Below are 17,765 nucleotides of genomic sequence, written 5' to 3'. Positions count from 1 at the left end.
TCTTTTCATTGAGTTGGTGAATAGTAAATGGGCTGTAATGTGGGGTATTATGGATTGATTTAAGGGGACACTTTTGTACAGGCGAAACAAGTGACTGCTGAAAAGTGTCGAATATTAGATGTGATCCGTGATTGGACAACATTTGCTAAATTATCAATGTGCTAAAAATTATGCTGACAAATTTAAGACAGTCAATCAGACGCACAATGTGGCGCATTTGCGTGTACTGGAAGCTACATGTATTAATACACAGGGCCCTGTTCTTTGCAGACAAAACGTGTACCTGCATTGCACCTGTTTCAGCTAAACAAAATAAGTGACAGCCATTTGTTGGCTCATTCCTCAGGGCAATGCCTTGACCAATCGGGGTCAAGCTACCTGATTTAAATTTGAGACAATGCTTGGCAGTTAACTGTCAGTCACCATCATTGATGTATTCTCCATGGCAACACTACTTGCCAACCAATCAGCACTTTCCTCACATACAGTATAAATTGTTCTTTTCCCCCCTTGTATTGGTATTCTTGAGTGTCCTGATAAGTACAAGATGAAAAGCTTAGACTTGTCTCTTTTTTCAGAAATACTCAAGTTCTGCACTACCAAATGACTAAGTGACTAATTCTTGTGTGCTTTCTATTACAATGGTACAGCTAAAAATAAATGTAGTCTAAGATGTTAGTACAAGTGTTTTGTGATTGTTCCACAAGCTTGAGCAATGGCATAAATCTACATGAGCTTATCATAAACTGACAGAAATGACTCAGACAACTGAAAAATTTGTGGTTGCAATATTACAGTTTGAAATTAGTGTTATTTTTAACATGTTCTTCAGTTAGAGAGAAAGGAAAATGTAGGGGGAGTAGTATAGTTTTAAGTACTCAAACTATTTATGTTAGAAGATAACATTCTGGCCCTGCTTTTTCTGAAACATCAATTGTCATGGTAATCATTTTCTGATAGAATCCCCTTCCTTGCTAGCGTGTACCAGTGACATTAATTACGTTTCCCAGAACAGCAGACTGTGACTTCAGATTGGCCTGATGTTTGATCTGGAGTCCTCCAAAACCACAAGGTCTCACAGTGCAGATAGGTTGGAAGTCACATGCCTCACTATCTCATGAAACAACTCCAGGATACTATCAGTAAATGCCAGAATGGTTTGGTGTCAGTAAGAGGGGTGGGGGTTAGGAACAACCCTCCACTCTTGAAGGTCTCCAAGTCAGCAATAAAACTGATTTTTAAAAAAACAAAAAAATGACGTTTCAATTAAAGGGGAGAAAGCATGTCCCTATTTACTGGTAGGTACACTTCAGTGATGGTTGGACTAGTGTGTAGGGAGGTGTCAGCTGTGGCTCAGTTCATAGCACCCTCGCTTTTGAATCAGAGGGTTGTGGGTTCATGTCCCACTCCTGGAAAACCAAGAACTGTGATTGTACTCGAAAGAGTTGCAATCTGTGACTGTTGATAACTCGAAAGAGTTTGGACTAGTGTGTGAGATTTCCCAGTGCTGTTTTATAGGCTGTGGAGATGTAATTACAACTACATTCTTACTTTAACTCTATAAGAACTGTTAGGAGGAAGGGCGATGGTTTATTTTAACTCCATTGTCTAGAAAATATTTATAATAATGTGATATATTGGTGAGCAATCATAACAAACTGCACTCCATATTCATTTTTAAAATAAACATTTTGTACTGCATTAATTTGGATGATTCCATTTTTATTTCATGCTAGGCGTTATCCTGATTTTTGCAGACGTATTTTGTATGTTGTTTAATTTTCACTTTGCTTTAATTTTTTTGGGAGGTCAAGAAAGCTACATCTAGCACTGTTACTCCCACTCTTAGTGTAGGTTTATCAGTCTAGGCGATTCCATCATGAATGTGAAAAGCTCACAAGAACTCAGCCGTTTTCTGTGTGGCTCAGCTGGTTTCACATTAACGTTAATATTTTCCTAAAGGTAAAAGCAAAATACTGCGGATGCTGGAAATCAAACAAAAACAAAAATTGCTGGAAAAAACTCAGGTCTGACAGCAGCTGTGGAGAGAAAAAGTTAACGTTTCGAGTCGGGATGACTACTTCAGAATTGTTCTTAAAGGTTCTCTTCTGCTCTATTTGCACTCCACATAGAAAGCTGGTTAGCTTGACACTGACGCACAGAATCAAAGAGCGGAGTCTGAATTCCTGTCATCTACATTATAGCAGCTGTCTTTGTCAACTTGCCTCAAGTTCTCACAATGCAGATAGGCCTCACTTTGTCATGAAGCAATTCCAGAATATTAGCAGTAAATGCCAGAATGGTTTGATGTAGGAACAACCCTCCACTCTTGAAGGTCTCCAAGTCAGCAATAACACTGATTTTTAAAAACATATAGAAGTGGGACAATTCCTCCCCACCACTGCCCCCTCTCTTTCTTAATACATCGAAGCTGACTTATGGCTCTGGAGCTCGCAGTTAACAAACGTTAATTTATATTTAGCACCTTTCACAACCTCGGGGCATCCTAAGGATTGGGGCAAAAATGAACTGAATGTATCTTGTACAGGTTTATGTGTAGGATTAGAGAGTAAACTAAGAATTGAAACCTTATGTGTGCGCAGTACCAGCTGTACACAGGTGTACACAGATTTGAGTTCAACTCCACTCAGTTCTTTTTGAGATGGGAGTTGCCAAGCAAAGGCTGCATTTCCCAGCAGCAAATAGTAAATTGAAAGTCATGCCCCTGGCACGTTCTGATTACAGAAACAACAGCAATCTGGAATTTGGAAGCCAAGCAGTGAATTTCACTGTGGGCTTTTGGGACCCTTCAGAGGGAAAAATGGTGCCCACTTGCTGGCAGCAGGACTACCTCAGCAATTTTACCGCATGCAGCCCGCTAATCAGCAGTCTGCGCTTTGGCTGTTCAGTTCAGGACGGCAGGTGGGGGCCCCTGATGCTGCCCGCCCAATCCAAAGGTCCAACCACCAGCAGAGGTGGATACACCACTGAAGCAGGCGGGAGACCTCGAGCTTCCAACAGGTAAGCTCAAAAACATTCAGGAGAGGATATGGATGCCTTCCTAGCCGTGGGTCATTAACCTTTGATTCCAAAGCCCCCCCCTTGGCTGCTGCAGGGAGGCTGCCCCTGTTCAGTTGGCAGTTCCCCACGGAATAGCCCTTAATGAGACCATTAATTATGCAAATTGGCTGCTCGTCTCCTCGGAGCGGGCATTGTCGTCCCTGGCTGGGAAAATGCCTCGGCGGTGGGACCACGCCAGGAAGCCATACTGGCGCTACTCCCCACTATTTAAAGCAGCTACCCCCCTCCCTGTCTGCCACTTGGGAAGCAAAATTCATCCCAGCTGTCCTTGTTTACTCTCGGTCACAATGAATGCTCCTTACAATGATGGAAAAAAAACGATTAAAGATTATAAACATACAGTTGAAAAAGTACCCAAATACTCCCCTTACATTTAAAAGTTACATCTAAAATCTATATTAAATTCGATTTCCATCAGTCCTGGTCACCCACCCACTATCTCCACGGAGGTATTTGATCTTGGAGGCGATAAACAGGTCAAATATTTCCTTCGGAGGAAGATCAGACGGAGAACCACCACCGGCTTTCCTCGCTCAAGGTTTCTGGCCAATCGGGTGGAAATATCTCAAATCATTAAGCAAGTCAGACATCTCAGGAAGTGGTTGACCTGACATCTTATGTGGTGAGTGCTTATGAATTAATAACACCTCAAGAATGAAATGACTCACCGCACCAAATTTTTAAAATTACAGGTTGTTTTTATAGATCAGTGAACTCCCTTTTCCACACCTCACCAATCCAGGCTTCGAAGAAAAGCGAGGGGTCTGTATCATTTCCCCATCCAGCAGAAACTATAAGGAAAAAGCCAGCAACGTGACAACTCTAAAGGTAAAAACTTGCAGAGAAACAGAAATCAAGGGAACTATAATATAGTTCAATCAGCCTCAACACTTAAGGACTCGAGGACTAAAACTCTCCTGTTAATATCTTACAAATGCCTCAAACAAATATGCCTTCATTAATTGTGTCTTAAATCTTGCTGTATTCCAGAAATCTTCCATTCATAGTTCCAGTCGAGGCGGCGTCCAAAACCTTTGCACGGACATTATCTGCATGCAACAGCTTTCAGTAAACAAAAATACACGTGTCCATGCTTGCTACTTTGTTACTTCCCCTAGGTGGCATTTGTGCCCTTAAACTGAGTCTTGTGGTTCATTTATGTACTTTCTCGTTTGCAAGATTACTTAAGGCTGGCAGCTGTGCATTCCCAGGGACCTCCTGGGATTGAAGCGGCTCTTGCATACTGGCAGCTGAGTCCTGATACAAACCAGCTGCAGGTTTTGCTACTTCCGCAAATGAATGGCCCAGTGGGCTTTCTGCCACATGTGAAGAAATTGGAGGGGAGCTGGTGGGAAGGCCATCCTGAGAAACAGCACCATCAGATGAGTGGTCTCAGTTCCAAAGCATGATCCTGCTGCAAAGCTCACTGTGGCCACTGATCTGGGCAACAACTGAATTGATGGGGCACCAGTGAATCTGTGAAGTCCTGTTTCATGGCTCTATCTAGTCCGTTAAAGCAGAAATAGCCCCTATTTAACTCTGAATGCCGAAATTCCTATGCCGGTGGCCCTAAGGGCATCTTGCATAGGGACTCCCCTACAAATGCATCTGAATTTGCCACATACCCCACGCTGGGCTAGTGTTGCAAGGATGTGCACATGGTTAGCCAGCTGCAACGTGCTGCTTGATATAGATCCTATGATGTCGCAAACATTTGATGTTCGGAATGCCTCTGTCTTTTAAATCTGACTCAGCAACCCAGTTGGCCCTTTGGCCAATAGGTTCAACCTCCTTTGTCAAACACCTTTTGCTCCTCCTCACCTCTCCACCACCTTTCTGGACTCCGTCACTTCTTTTGTTGCCAAACTGTTTGCCTGCCATTCAGCCCTGGATGAGTTGCAAGTTGTTTCAGTTAAAGGTTGGGGAGCAAGAGGTCATTGTCTTAAGGCCCTGATCACAAACTCTGGTACTATGTCATTAACTCCATTCCCCTCTGGCTGAACCAGATCTTTTGCAATCTCAATGTCCTATTTTAACCACCTAAGTTTCCAACCCCAAAACATTTCCACCATAAAGACTGCCTACTTCCAACTCTGTGCTTTGTCCACATTCTTCCTTGCCTCATTCGTGCTTTTGTCACTTCTTTACTCCAATATTCAAATGCTGGCCTGGCTGGGCCCCATTCTCCACCCTCTGAAAATGTCACCGCATCCAATTCTTGGCTGCCCAGATCTTAACTTTCACCAGGTCTATCGCTAACCCAAGATAAAAGCAAAAAACTGCGGATGCTGGAAATCCAAAACAAAAACAAAAATAAACATACCTGGAAAAATTCAGCAGGTCTGACAGCATTGCGGAGAGGAATACAGTTAACGTTTCGAGTCCGTATGACTCTTCAACAGAACTAAGGACAAATAGAAGAGAGGTGAAATATAAGCTGGTTTAAGGGGGGGTGGGACAGGGAGAGCTGGATAGAGGGCCAGTGATAGGTGGAGATCGCTAACCTACATTAGTTCATGGTACGCCTTCAATATAAATTCTCATCCTCATGTTTAAATCCCTTCATGGCCTCACCTCCACCTAGTTCTTCTGACGTCTAGGCTGCCCCCGATTGGCAGGCTATTTGGCCAATAACTGCTGTTGCTCTGACAGTCTCCAAAGCAGCCACCCAGCGGTGGCAATGGGTGGGATCAGGCAGAAAGAGAACAAAACCCGTACTGGGTTACAGTCATGTGAAGCAAAGCACAACTACTGAGAGGGGGAACAAAAACAGAATTACCTGGAAAAACTCATCAGGTCTGGCAGCATCGGTGGAGAAGAAAAGAGTTGACGTTTCGAGTCCACATGACCCTTCTACTGAGAGGGGGAAGTGGATGTTGGAAAAAAAATGGAAAAGGTTGGAATTCTGGCCAAGGTCATCTCCTACCTGTCTTTTTAAAATTCCATGGCTTTTCAACGCCTTTGAGATTTTTTTTCTTGAAATTTCCATGACTTCTCCGGAACTGGAAAAGTCACTTACAAATTCCATAACTTTTTCCAGGTTTTCCATGGCGCACAGGAACCCTGTGCTTTTCAAAAGTAAATTACCAGAATGGTTGTTGCTTAAATTTAAGTTCTGCAAATGGCATCTGTATTTTCTTAGGAATGAGAGGATTCTTAATGTCAAACTGCCGTGCTGTTTAACCAGTATCTCCTTGCAGCGAACATCAGAAAGTGAGCACCAGGTCCTAGGCAATCGGTGAACCCCATCTACTGTACCAGCAATTCACAATCTGCGAGGCAGGATGAACACAGCACCTTTTACGAACACAGGATGTTCCAAAGTGCTTTTACAGCCAATTATGTACCTTTCCAGTGTAGTTAGTCACTGTTGTCATGTAGGAAACGCAGAAGTCAATTTGCGTACTGCGAGCTCCCACAAGACAGAAATGTGATCATGGGCAGATAATCTGTTTTTATTAATGTTGAGGGATAAATATCGGTCAGGACACCATGGAAACTCTTAAATAAGACCCAAGCACCGCTCGCTGGCTGGCTGCTTTGGAGAGGGGGGGGGGGGGGGGATGGATGGGAGGGGGGGGGGGGGGGATGGATGGGAGGGGGGGGGGATGGATGGGAGGGGGGGGGGATGGATGGGGGGGAGAGAGGGAGGGGAAAAGGGGAGGGGAAGAGGGGAGGGGGAAGGGAAGGGGGAAGGGAAGAGGAGGGGACGTGGTCCCAGCGGTGGTGGGGGGGGGTTGGTAGGATCCAGCGGTGCGGGAGTGGAGGGGTTTGTTCCAGCGGAGGGCGGAGGGGGAAAGGGGAGGAGGGGGGAGAGGGCGTGGTCCCAAAGATGGGGGGGGGGGGGGGGGCGGGGTAGGACCCAGCGGTACGGGAGTGGAGGGGTTTGTTCCAGCGGAGGGGGGAGGGGAGGGGATAGGGTTTGTTCCAGCGGAGGGGGGAGGGGGAGGGCGGAGGGGGGAAGAGGGGAGGGGACGTGGTCCCAGCGGTGGGTGGGGCGTAGGACCCAGCGGTGCGGGAGTGGAGGGGTTTGTTCCAACGGAGAGGGGAGGGGGAGGGCGGAGGGGGGAAGAGGGGAGGGGACGTGGTCCCAGCGGTGGGTGGGGCGTAGGACCCAGCGGTGCGGGAGTGGAGGGGTTTGTTCCAGCGGAGGGGGGAGGGGAGGGGATAGGGTTTGTTCCAGCGGAGGGGGGAGGGGGAGGAGAGGGGTTTGTTCCAGCGGAGGGGGAGGGGGTGGTTTCCATTGCTAAGTCGCTTTGAGCCACCAACAGTTGTCAAATGAACTGTGCAAACAAAAGACTGACAAGGTAACAAGTCCGGGTCCGCTGGACTGATCCAGATCTGTAGAGTTCCATTCACTCCTCTTGCATAAGGCTAATGTATGATCCGATTTTGGAGATAACACTTTAAACGCCTCTTTTTTTAAATTTTCCTCCTAGAAACGTCGGAAGCAAATCAACTCCTTCGACGGCCAAGGAGGCGGCGTGTGCGCATGCGTGGGGAAGGCGCACCGCCCGACGGGAACTGTAGTTCGCATGTTCCCTCCCCTCCCCCCCCCCCCCCCCCCCCGCGCGCGCGCGCGCGGCGGCGGCCGGGGACAGCTGAAAGTGCGCCTTGAAAGGACGGCGAGCCGCGAAAGGTGGGGGTTGCTCCTCAACGGCCGGGCCGCGAGGACGCCGCGGTCCTGTGACGTCACGGCGACAACTTATGAATATTCAGCGCGCAGAGCCACCCCTTCACGCAAAAAGAAGCAAATACCCAAGATGTTTTTTTTTATTGTTTTATTTATCAAACTTCTAAAAATCATTATGTTTTTTTTCTAAAAAAAAAATTATATTTTTTTAAACATGAAAAAAATGAATGACGAATGAAAAGGGGTGGTTGGGAGGAGGTAGACAGTGATGAATATTTATGAGGGAGGAGCCGTTGGTGGGGTGGGGGGGGTTGGCAGGGGCAGGGCTGCTGAATTATTCATGAGGCGGAGGCTGCCCTCTCGCGCCCAGTGTAGTCCGCCCGCCTGGTTGCGCTCGAGCGTCTTCCATTCAGTAATGGCGATAGTAAGCTGGAGTCGCTGAGGGAGGGAAAGAAAGCCAGCCAGCCAGTGACACTTCCCAAGAATGCTGTCATCCGGCCCGAAATCAAGGAAAGGCGACGCGTCTCGGACCGGCTTTTGAAGAAAAAAAAAAATTGCGAAGAACCTTGCGTATAATTTTTGTTTTTGCTTTTTTTTTTGGTGTGTGTGTGTGAAGAGAGAGAGAGAGAGAGAGAAAAACAAAAAAAAACCAACACTTTGGGAACATGGAAGCCGCGTTGGTTCGCGATCTGCACAGGGAGTGCTCGGGTGTTTCGAGGTGTAAAAGTGTTAAATCGAAAGGCGGCGGCAATGCTGTGAGCGCCGAGGAGTTGCAGAGGCTGGATTCCTGTCGGGAAGGTGGAGGTGGTGGTGGAGGAGGAGGAGGTGGTGGTGGAGTAGTAGTAGGAGGAGGAGGAGGCGAGCAAGTGCTGTCTCCCTCCAGCGCCGCGAGAGCCTTGCTCCCTCACCGCAGACCCGGCAACCAGAGCTGGAACAACAACTCCGACTCGCTGCTGTCTCGGAGGAGGCTGAGGAGGAACCTCTCGGCCACGGCGGCCACCACCCCTTCTGGCGGCCACAGCCGCAGCCTGGACCGCCGGAAGATGCCGGGCACCAAGCTGACGGCGGCCGACCGGGACTGGGTCCGAGCCGATGCGCAGAGAGGGTGCCTGCACCTCTACGACCGGCACCTGTGCTCCTACCTGCGACCCGTCATCTGTACCCTGGACACCACCGCGGCCGAGGTGGCTGCCAAGCTGCTGCGCCCCGGCCAACCAGGGGGCATGGCAAAGGCCGACGGCGCGGTCTTTGCCCCTCTGGACAACGTTGCTGGCAGGGTGAAGAGCGTCAGTGCCAGGTCAGGGCCGGCCTCTTCGGTCAGGCCGGGGCCAACAGACACTTTGAGCACCAGGTCGGCAGATATCGCTGCTAACAAGCAAGGGCATGTGTGTACCGCTGCCCATGGGAAACCAGGATTGTCACTGGGCACTGCAGCCAATGCTGGGCAACACTCAAACACTGATATCATCTGGTACGGAAAAGACAACACTACCCTTGCCAGGTTTGGGACTTCACTGGATCACCAGAATGCCACACAGAAGGAAATGAATACTGTGAGTACCAGGCAGGTGTACATAGCACCAGTCACTGCCAGGGAAGGACCAAAATCTGATTCTGAAATTAACAGGCTCAGGTCTTCGTTGGATAATAACACTAATCAACTCAAATTGTTAAACAATTCTTTTAAGTTGATGGCTGCAGATAGTGTTGCTGCTAGACGTAGACCTTCACTGGACAGCGTCACAGCAAATAATGAAAACGTAAATGGCAGTGCCATAAATGATACTGTGGTCAAGGTAGAATATGTGGACCGGTCTGAACTGAGGCGTGACCTCCTTACTAGCAGACAGGGACTGCTGGATGATGGCAGGCTGAATTCTTTTACCCCTGGCACGTTGGGAATGGGAACAGCTGATAGCTTGCTCACATCAATGGTCTATGTGCAACTTCATGGCGAAACTACTAGGAGGCTGGAGCCGCATGAAAACCCCCTTGAAATTCAAAATGAATACCTCTTTAAACTGGGATTTAAAGATCCTTGTAGGGTGCAAGAGGAGGGAATGGATATTGAAATCGGTTGCCTGATTCGATTTTATGCAGGTATGATTGTTAGGTTACATTGATCAGTAGCTGTGAGCTTTCTTTACTGAAACAAAATTGGAATGCTACTTGTCAGTAGCGTCTGAAATAATTTTTTTATTATATACATACTCTGAGAAACCTCTGAAATTGATAAACCTATATAGTACAAATATTTAGGAGCAGTTGAGAATTTTCACCTGTTTAAAACAATAAATGCTGATGTTCGTGTGTGTTTTATTTTTCTTTTGGGAAGAAGGGAAAATGGCAGGTAGACAGACGTACACTTGACTGCTTGCAGTGACTAACTTAGTTCGCAAACATATCTTTTAGGCAGTACTTGAAGTCATGGATGCAGGTACTGGAAAGTGAAATTACAGTAGTCTATAGATTGCAGAAAGGTGAGAATTTATGTTTTTAATGTTTTATAATATATTAAGTATAGTGAGTTAAAAATATTGACATTGAGTAGCATAAATTGTTTAACTGGCATGAACAAAATGCTTTAAAAACAGCATTAACATGTATTTTAATAGGCATAGAACATCATGCATCATACTTGTCAAAGTTTTAAAAGGGAAATAGCAATGATGGAGGCACAAGTGAGTTAGTTGTATTTTGTTGTTGGGTGAGTGAATTAAAACCATGATCACACCCACAGTGGAGCATTATATTCCTCTCTCTGCATGCTTTTTATTTGGACGTGTTGCCCCTTTTATGTTTGTGTAGTTGAATTGGCATTCAAGAGTGTTTCAAATGTGTTTGTGTTTTAGTGCATAATGCTGTTTCTGTTAAGGGTTTAAATAATGCAGTGAAACCGCTTGATTCATTTCCAGAATGTGCTGCACAAAAGGTGCTAGAGCTGGGGGTAACTGACTACACTGGTGACTATTATGAGCTTTATCGTCACTACAGATGGTTATTACGTTCTTCAGGAATGTAAAATAACACTTACACCCACATGATCAGTGATCTGTGCTTTGCAGGAAAACACGACAATATCCTAAATATAAGTATCAGGCTTATTTGCAATATCTACAGTTTGTGCCACACCTGGCATGCAAATATACTCTGAAAGCAATTAATGTCCTTAATGTGTGATATGTTATTGAACTATATCTTGTCACATAGCATGATTTTACATGACAGGGTAGAAGGAACATCTCAGTTCAGATCATAACCTATAAGTGTACCAATAGGACTACATTAAATGTGCTATATAAATGCAAGCCTTTAATAATACCATGGTTCTGATTAGTCTGTGTAATTTGTAAAGCGTTGTGAGGAATTCTATGATTAAAAACCCACAAAGTTGTTCATCCAAATACCATTTAACTACATCAGTTAGATGCGCTTCTGAATGATCCTTGTAAATAATCTTCGTGTGTTTTTATGAAATTTATTTGCTTTTGAAGATGCTAGGAGTTGTGTGCGTCGTAATGAAAATCTTGCAAGATACTTGGAGATATGGAAATGGACCTTTATTGAACTACTTAAAAGTGCAATATATAAATTAAACTGGTAAAACTACAAAATTACTTGCAAAATCAGTAATAGTAAGAACATAAGAAATAGGAGCAGGAGTAGACCACATGGCCTATTGAGCCTGCTCCACCATTCAGTATGATCATGGTGGATCTTGGGTTTCAACTCCATTTTCCTGCCTGCTCCTCCATAATTCCCTGAGACACCTAAAATCTGTCTATCCGAGTCTTAAATGTATTCAAAAATGGAGCATCCACAAAGCTCGGTTAGAGAATTCCAAAGATTCACAACCCTTTTGAGTGAAGTAATTTCTCCAAATCTCAGTCTTAAATGATTTGCTTCTTATCCTCAGCTGCCCCTGTGTTTTAGATTCTCTGACTAATAAAAACAATCTCGCAGCATCCACCTTATCAAGTCCCTTCAGAATTTTGTAGGTTTCAGTGAGAGAGCCTCTCATTCTTCTAAACTCCATTGTAGGACATTGTAGAACCCCTCTCATCCCAGGTACGAATTTAATGAACCTTTGTTGTACTGCCGCCAATGCACATATATCCTTTCTTAAATGTGGAGACCAAAACTGCACCCAGTACTCCAGATGCAGTCTCGCAAAAATCCTGTTCAACGGTAGCAAGACTTCTTTATTCTCGTACTCCAATCCCCTTGCAATTAAGCCTAGTATGCCATTTGCCTTCTTAATTGCTTGCTGAACCTGCATGCTACCCTTCTGCATTCCTTATACAAGGAAACTTAAGTCTCTTGGAACATCAACACTTAATATTTCTTAAAAGAGGAACTTGTCTGCATTTTTATTATTAAGACCAAAGTGGATAATTTCATGGTTCCCTATATTATACTCCATCTGCCATCTTGTTGCCCACTCACCTAACCTGCCTATGTTTCTTTGCAGCCTCTGTGTCTTCGCTGCAGCTTACCTTTCCACCTAGCTTGGTATCATCAGCAAACTTAAATACATTACTCTCTCTTCATCTAAGTCATCAAAATAGATTGTGAATAGCTGAAGCCCCTGCACTGATCCTTGCAGCAGTCTACTATTCACAGCCTGCCAACATGAAAAAGCCCCATTTATGCAGACTCTCTGTTTTCTATCTATTAACCAAAACTCTATCCATGCTAATGTATTACCATCAACTCCGTGATCCCTTACCTATTAACCTTTTGTGCGGCACCTTATCGAATGCCTTTTAGAAATACAGGTATACTGTATCTACTGGTTCCCTTCTATCTACCCTCCTAGTTACATTCTCAAAAAACTCTAATAAATTTGTCAAACAGGAATTTCCCTTTAGTGAAACCATGTTGACTAGTTCTAATCACACTATGCTTTTTTCTAAATGCATTAAGACTTCCTTAATAATAGATTCCAGCATTTTCCCAACTGATGTTAGACTAACTGGCCTGTAGTTTACTGTTTTCTCTCTCCTTTCTTGAAAAGTGGTGTAACATTTGGCAACTTCCAGTCTAGTGGGGCTATCCCCAAATCTAAGGAATTTTGGAAAATCATAGCTAGCACATTCACTATCTCTGTAGCTATCCCTTTAGAACACTAGGGTGTAAGCTATCAGGCCCTAGGGATTTGTCAGATTTTCGTCCCTTATGTTTCTTCAATACTTTATTTCTGATATTAATTTTCCTAATTTCCTCTTTTTAGCCCCTAGGTTATCGTCTATTTCTTGTATGAAACTTGTGTCCTCTACTGTGAAGACAGACACAAAATATTTGTTTAATGCCTCCATTTGCTTTATTCCCCATGATAATTTCTCTTGCCCTTGCTTCTGAGAGACTAGTGTTTTCTTTAGCTACTTTCTTCCTTTTTATATGCTTATAAAAGCTCTTACATTGTGTTATGTTTTTATGTTATTTTAAGCTATTTTACATTATGTTTTTATATTGCTGGCTAGTTTACTGTCATTCTAATTTTTTTCCCTCTTTAGCAACTTTTTGGTAACCCTTTTGCTGGTTTCCAAAACACTTCCAATCCTTAGACTTGCTACTTTTTTTCAACATTGGTGAGGTGAAATATCTTCAACTTCATCATTATCTTCATGAAACAGAGTAATTGTCATCATTGAGGGTAATCTGATTTATGTTTCCATTACAGGATAGTTCTGTTTGTCATTGATCCACACCAGTAAGCCTTCCTGGGAGGGAGGGGGGAGGGTTGCGTGTGGTGTGGTAGTAATGCTTGACTGTCTGTGCTGATAGATTTTCCTTTTGAAGAGAGAGAACTTTGCCATATTCAAACAATTCATCTGCAACTGATGCCCAGTGGCTCAATCCACTGAACAATTTTGAACTTCTTTGCTGTGTATAGCTCTTGCAAGGGCATGTGGGTACATTTTTAATTTGAAGTTCTTAAATGTCAAATGTGCATATATTTAAGGAGGACATATATTGTCTTTCAAAAATTTGAGTACTCAACTAATTTGACCATTTTATTATACTGCATCAATTATATTTTAAGTCGGTGTGGTTTAACATAGAACAGCATTTAAACTAGAACAAGGTTGGTTTTCTGAATTATTTATTTACCTGAACAGGGGTACGTCCCTGACTGTCCAAACTACTGGGAACACAAGAAGCACAATTTTTAAATGTGGCTGCTGCAGATCAATAGATCAAATATTGCAGTGAGTGAGTGGTCAGTCTCTTGAATGGGTGCCCTAGGGAAACAGTGGAAGCAGCTAGTTCAGATTAATTCAAATGTCAATTAATTTCTTTCAGAAAATTATATTTTGGGATACAGTATATGAGTAATTTGAGACCTGATGTGGTGAGTGTAGCATGCTTGGGAGAGTAGGTGATCTTGGCTCTCTATCACTGGGGATGTTTTTTGACTTATGTTTAGATCTGTGGTAGTCTAATTGATAGAGATTGATTGCTGTGACCATAACACCATTTTTAGTATCGTGCATCCGCTAGGATGGCAGAAGGCAAACTAGACGAACCTTTTTCTTGTCTGGCAATTCCTATTTTCTACAGTGATTATTATTTGCTATCTCGGTGCCCAGGAGACCTGTAGTCCTAGGTTTGAATCTTATAAAGCATACACTGATTCAAGAATTTCATTAAAAATCCCAACAGAAGGGCGAAGACATATAACTGCAGCCCGTCAGATGCAACTGTTACTTTCAATAGGATGATGGTTATATAACAACCACAAGTGTAATTGTGTACAATGTGAATGTTGTACCACAGATATGAATATTTCTGTCACGCTGTTATATAGTTTCAATTAAGTTGCTAAACCTTGAAAAATATAGCTGCTAAAGGTTGGATTTATTTTGATAAATGGCAACAAAGTAAAATAAACCTGTCTCACTCTTTCCAGTTAAGTGTAGAAACAATATTCAAATTTATTTTTCCCTTACTAGTGTACTTTTTTTCATGTTTGCTTTCACCTGTAGCACATTCTCTTTCTCCTAACAGTGTTGTTTAATTTTGTAGATGATGTTTTTGTGGAATCCTCAAATTACATTTGATACAAATGTAATTATTGTTATTATGAAATGCATTTTAGCACCAAAATGCTAAACTAAGAGAACATTAAATGCTTGGAGTGTATTTTAGGCAATGCATTGCAAACTGCCAGAAGCAAGGGCCTGTTGTTTACATTATCTGTTCTTTTACATTTATCTTATGTTAATATTATCTTAGTGGAAGGATTTTATGGACCAAATGATCACTTATTATTGATCTAAGCAAAAGATGCTTACTCACTGAGTTTTGCATTCCAATAAGTGCATTGACTTCACAGGAAACAAGTATTTTTGTACATTGAAGCAATCAATATTCATATTATAATGAAAAATGAGAGCCTTGGTGAGCTGTAATTTTTACAAAATTACATTGAATCCTCTTAATCTATCACTGATATAGGAGTACGTGGGGCAGAAGCAAAATGCCTGATTAAGATGAATCTGAAAAAGAAGTCAAATTGTGTGGCAGTAGAGTTGAAGATGCTCAGATGATTTTGCCCATGTTTTGTGGCAATTTTACTGTCAATACTGCAATGCTTTGTGCATTGGCTGTATAGAATCTTGGTTAAGGGCACTCATTCTCTGATTCTTGTTTGTTCAGTATTAACTTGAAACCTTGCCTGAAGTGCAAAGCTTAAATCTCCAGAATGCTTGTAAATTGTAATTAACATCTGCCTCTAATACAAGAAAATTGCCACCCACAGATATATATGATACTTGTGTGCTTAAAACTGCTTTGCAAAGTACATGATGTTCGTCCGATGAGGTCTACTTTGGACAAGTTGTTGTGGTCAAAAAGATTATTGAATGACAGCTTAGCATCTTACAACCACTCCTTTGTCTATGTGAAATAGTTATTAGGCACTGCCATGTTAACTAAAAGCAAAAGCCATTGCAAATATGAATTTTACATGAGGCATATTTAAGTTTGTGGCAAACAATTATAGGTCTGGTGATCTTGTTCAGAATTATTGACGACAAATCTGATTAATTTTTAATGTGCTTGCTGGATACCCAGCAGGTAGCTTCCTGAGTTGGTGTTGCCAGCAGAGAGTCTTACCTGCTGGATCGCCATTTTCGGAAATTATGGGTGGCACCCATGATTTTCCATCAAATAAATGGAATTGTAGGTGCTATGACTGGGATTTACCTGCATGCACAACCTGCAGGTGAGGTTCTTTGGAAATTACACAAACCCAGAAAATTGAGCTCTAAGCTACTTGTTTGTAATGTTGAGTTGAAGGTAAGCAGTTTCTTTTTTTGTCCTGTCCTTTCTCTTCCCATGAATTTTCTTTCCTTCCTTTCCCTCCTGAAGAAGATGATTCCCTCTCAGGTTACAGTATTTTTCAAAAGCACACAAGATAGCAGCTGAACTTGTGCCTGTCCCTACCCAACATCTAAATGCACTTCCAGCAGGGGTGGTTGATAGGAGTTAGAAGCACAAGCCTTGATGTCTTTCTCCTCCCTAACCTTGCAAATTATAATGTCTTACTGTTCCACTTGGTGAGTGCAGCTAACATAGTACAGACTAAGGATAAAACCTGGGATCTTCCTGGTACACCTACTACTGGTTTCATCAGTTGAGCCACATTGAGCATTTTCACAAGTATGATTTCTGGGTCTGAATTGTCTAGTGTTACTACTGTTTGGTAGAAGGACAACATGATTTCCTTCAAATGTATTTGGTGAATGAGTTCAATAATATGCTAATTTTATACTACACTTTTTGTGTGCAGGTCACTGAATCATTTGCATTGTGTGTACACATGGAACTTCAGTGAACCTGTCATATGTCAGTCACAGGATATGAATGTGAATAATTGTAATTTTGTCATTGACTTTATCATCTACCAAAGATTGGTGGCATTTGTTTTTGCCTGAAAATACAATGAAAAAGCAGTTAGGCAAATATATTGAAATTGAAATTTAAGTGAGCTAGAAGTAGGGAACTGAAAGGTGTGCACTTTTACTTTGGTTGCAGGGGGGAAGAAGATGTGCTTTTCCCTTAGTTAACTAGTGGTGGGAGTTTTTGTTGATGTAAATTTTGTAATGGCAACTGTTTACACTCGAGATTTGCAATGTCCTTGTCACCTTACAAGATGACTGTGCTGATGTAGTCATGCTTTTTCTGTCAGTTGCGTGATGTAATAACTATATTCCTTTGAAAACTGCAACAAAATGAACAACCATTGGAAACAGGGACTGAGGTTTAATTTGCTTACATTTCAGATTACATTAGAAGCAAGTATACTTAAGTGAGTGTGACTAGCGTCCAATACATTTTCTTAACCACATATTCAACTTTTTACAACGCTAATCAGCAGCAGCCAGATTAACACCACAAAGTACAAGCTTCCAGTAGACAGAAAAGAAGCTGTTTCCAAGAAGATTTAGAACATGCTCTGCAAAAATATAGGTTAAAATTACTAATCAGGCATTAATTCATTTGAGCTTTAAATAGTATTATTCTTTACTGCAGTGATGGATGATCAAACCTAGCTCTTAAAAAGCTAGTATAATTTAGTTTTATATATATAAATCGTATTAAAAGTTGAATCATGAAAATGATTCTCAATTATATTTGCCTGTCTACACTTAACTATTTCATTTAATTCATGTCCCCTGTCATTTCAAATATCAGCATTAATGTTGTTTTAGTATTAATCTTTCTGTTTAAGCTTCTCTAGTTTTTAAAAACATTCATGTGAATGAAGAAGGTTACTTTTTATAATTGTCTTTTACCAGACCGTCCCATTTGGCAATTAAGAGTAGCGATGTTAACAACCTGAAACTTTAAATGAAAGGCTCTTTTGAAGACCCATGCTACTTCCTGTGGCCAGTCCAACGTTCCCACGGTTACAGTTGAGGTTGTGCTCAGCCTTGTACTCTCAATTCAGAACCTTGTATCTGAGAGAATTCTTCTTGTGTTGACTACACTTTTTATATGCTACTGATTTATAGACTTGCAATACCAACAACTAAAATCCTAC

General features: G+C 42.6%; 1 protein-coding gene across 1 annotated transcript in view; it reads left to right on the top strand.

The window, feature by feature from the left end:
• The first annotated feature begins 8,071 nt into the window (after window positions 1-8,071).
• The window catches only part of phlpp1 (PH domain and leucine rich repeat protein phosphatase 1), a 170,010-nt gene continuing 160,316 nt past the window's right edge, over window positions 8,072-17,765 (top strand). Inside the window, exon 1 of the mRNA XM_078539642.1 lies at window positions 8,072-9,814. Within this exon, the coding sequence (XP_078395768.1) occupies window positions 8,380-9,814 (1,435 nt within the window). The 5' untranslated portion in view covers window positions 8,072-8,379. The remainder of the gene's footprint in view (window positions 9,815-17,765) is intronic.

The sequence above is a fragment of the Cetorhinus maximus genome, chromosome 3, assembly GCF_964194155.1.
Source record: "Cetorhinus maximus chromosome 3, sCetMax3.hap1.1, whole genome shotgun sequence".
Classification (NCBI taxonomy): Eukaryota; Metazoa; Chordata; class Chondrichthyes; order Lamniformes; family Cetorhinidae; genus Cetorhinus; species Cetorhinus maximus.
Note: the sequence above shows the minus strand (reverse complement) of the source record. Positions and strands in the feature narration are given on the sequence as shown.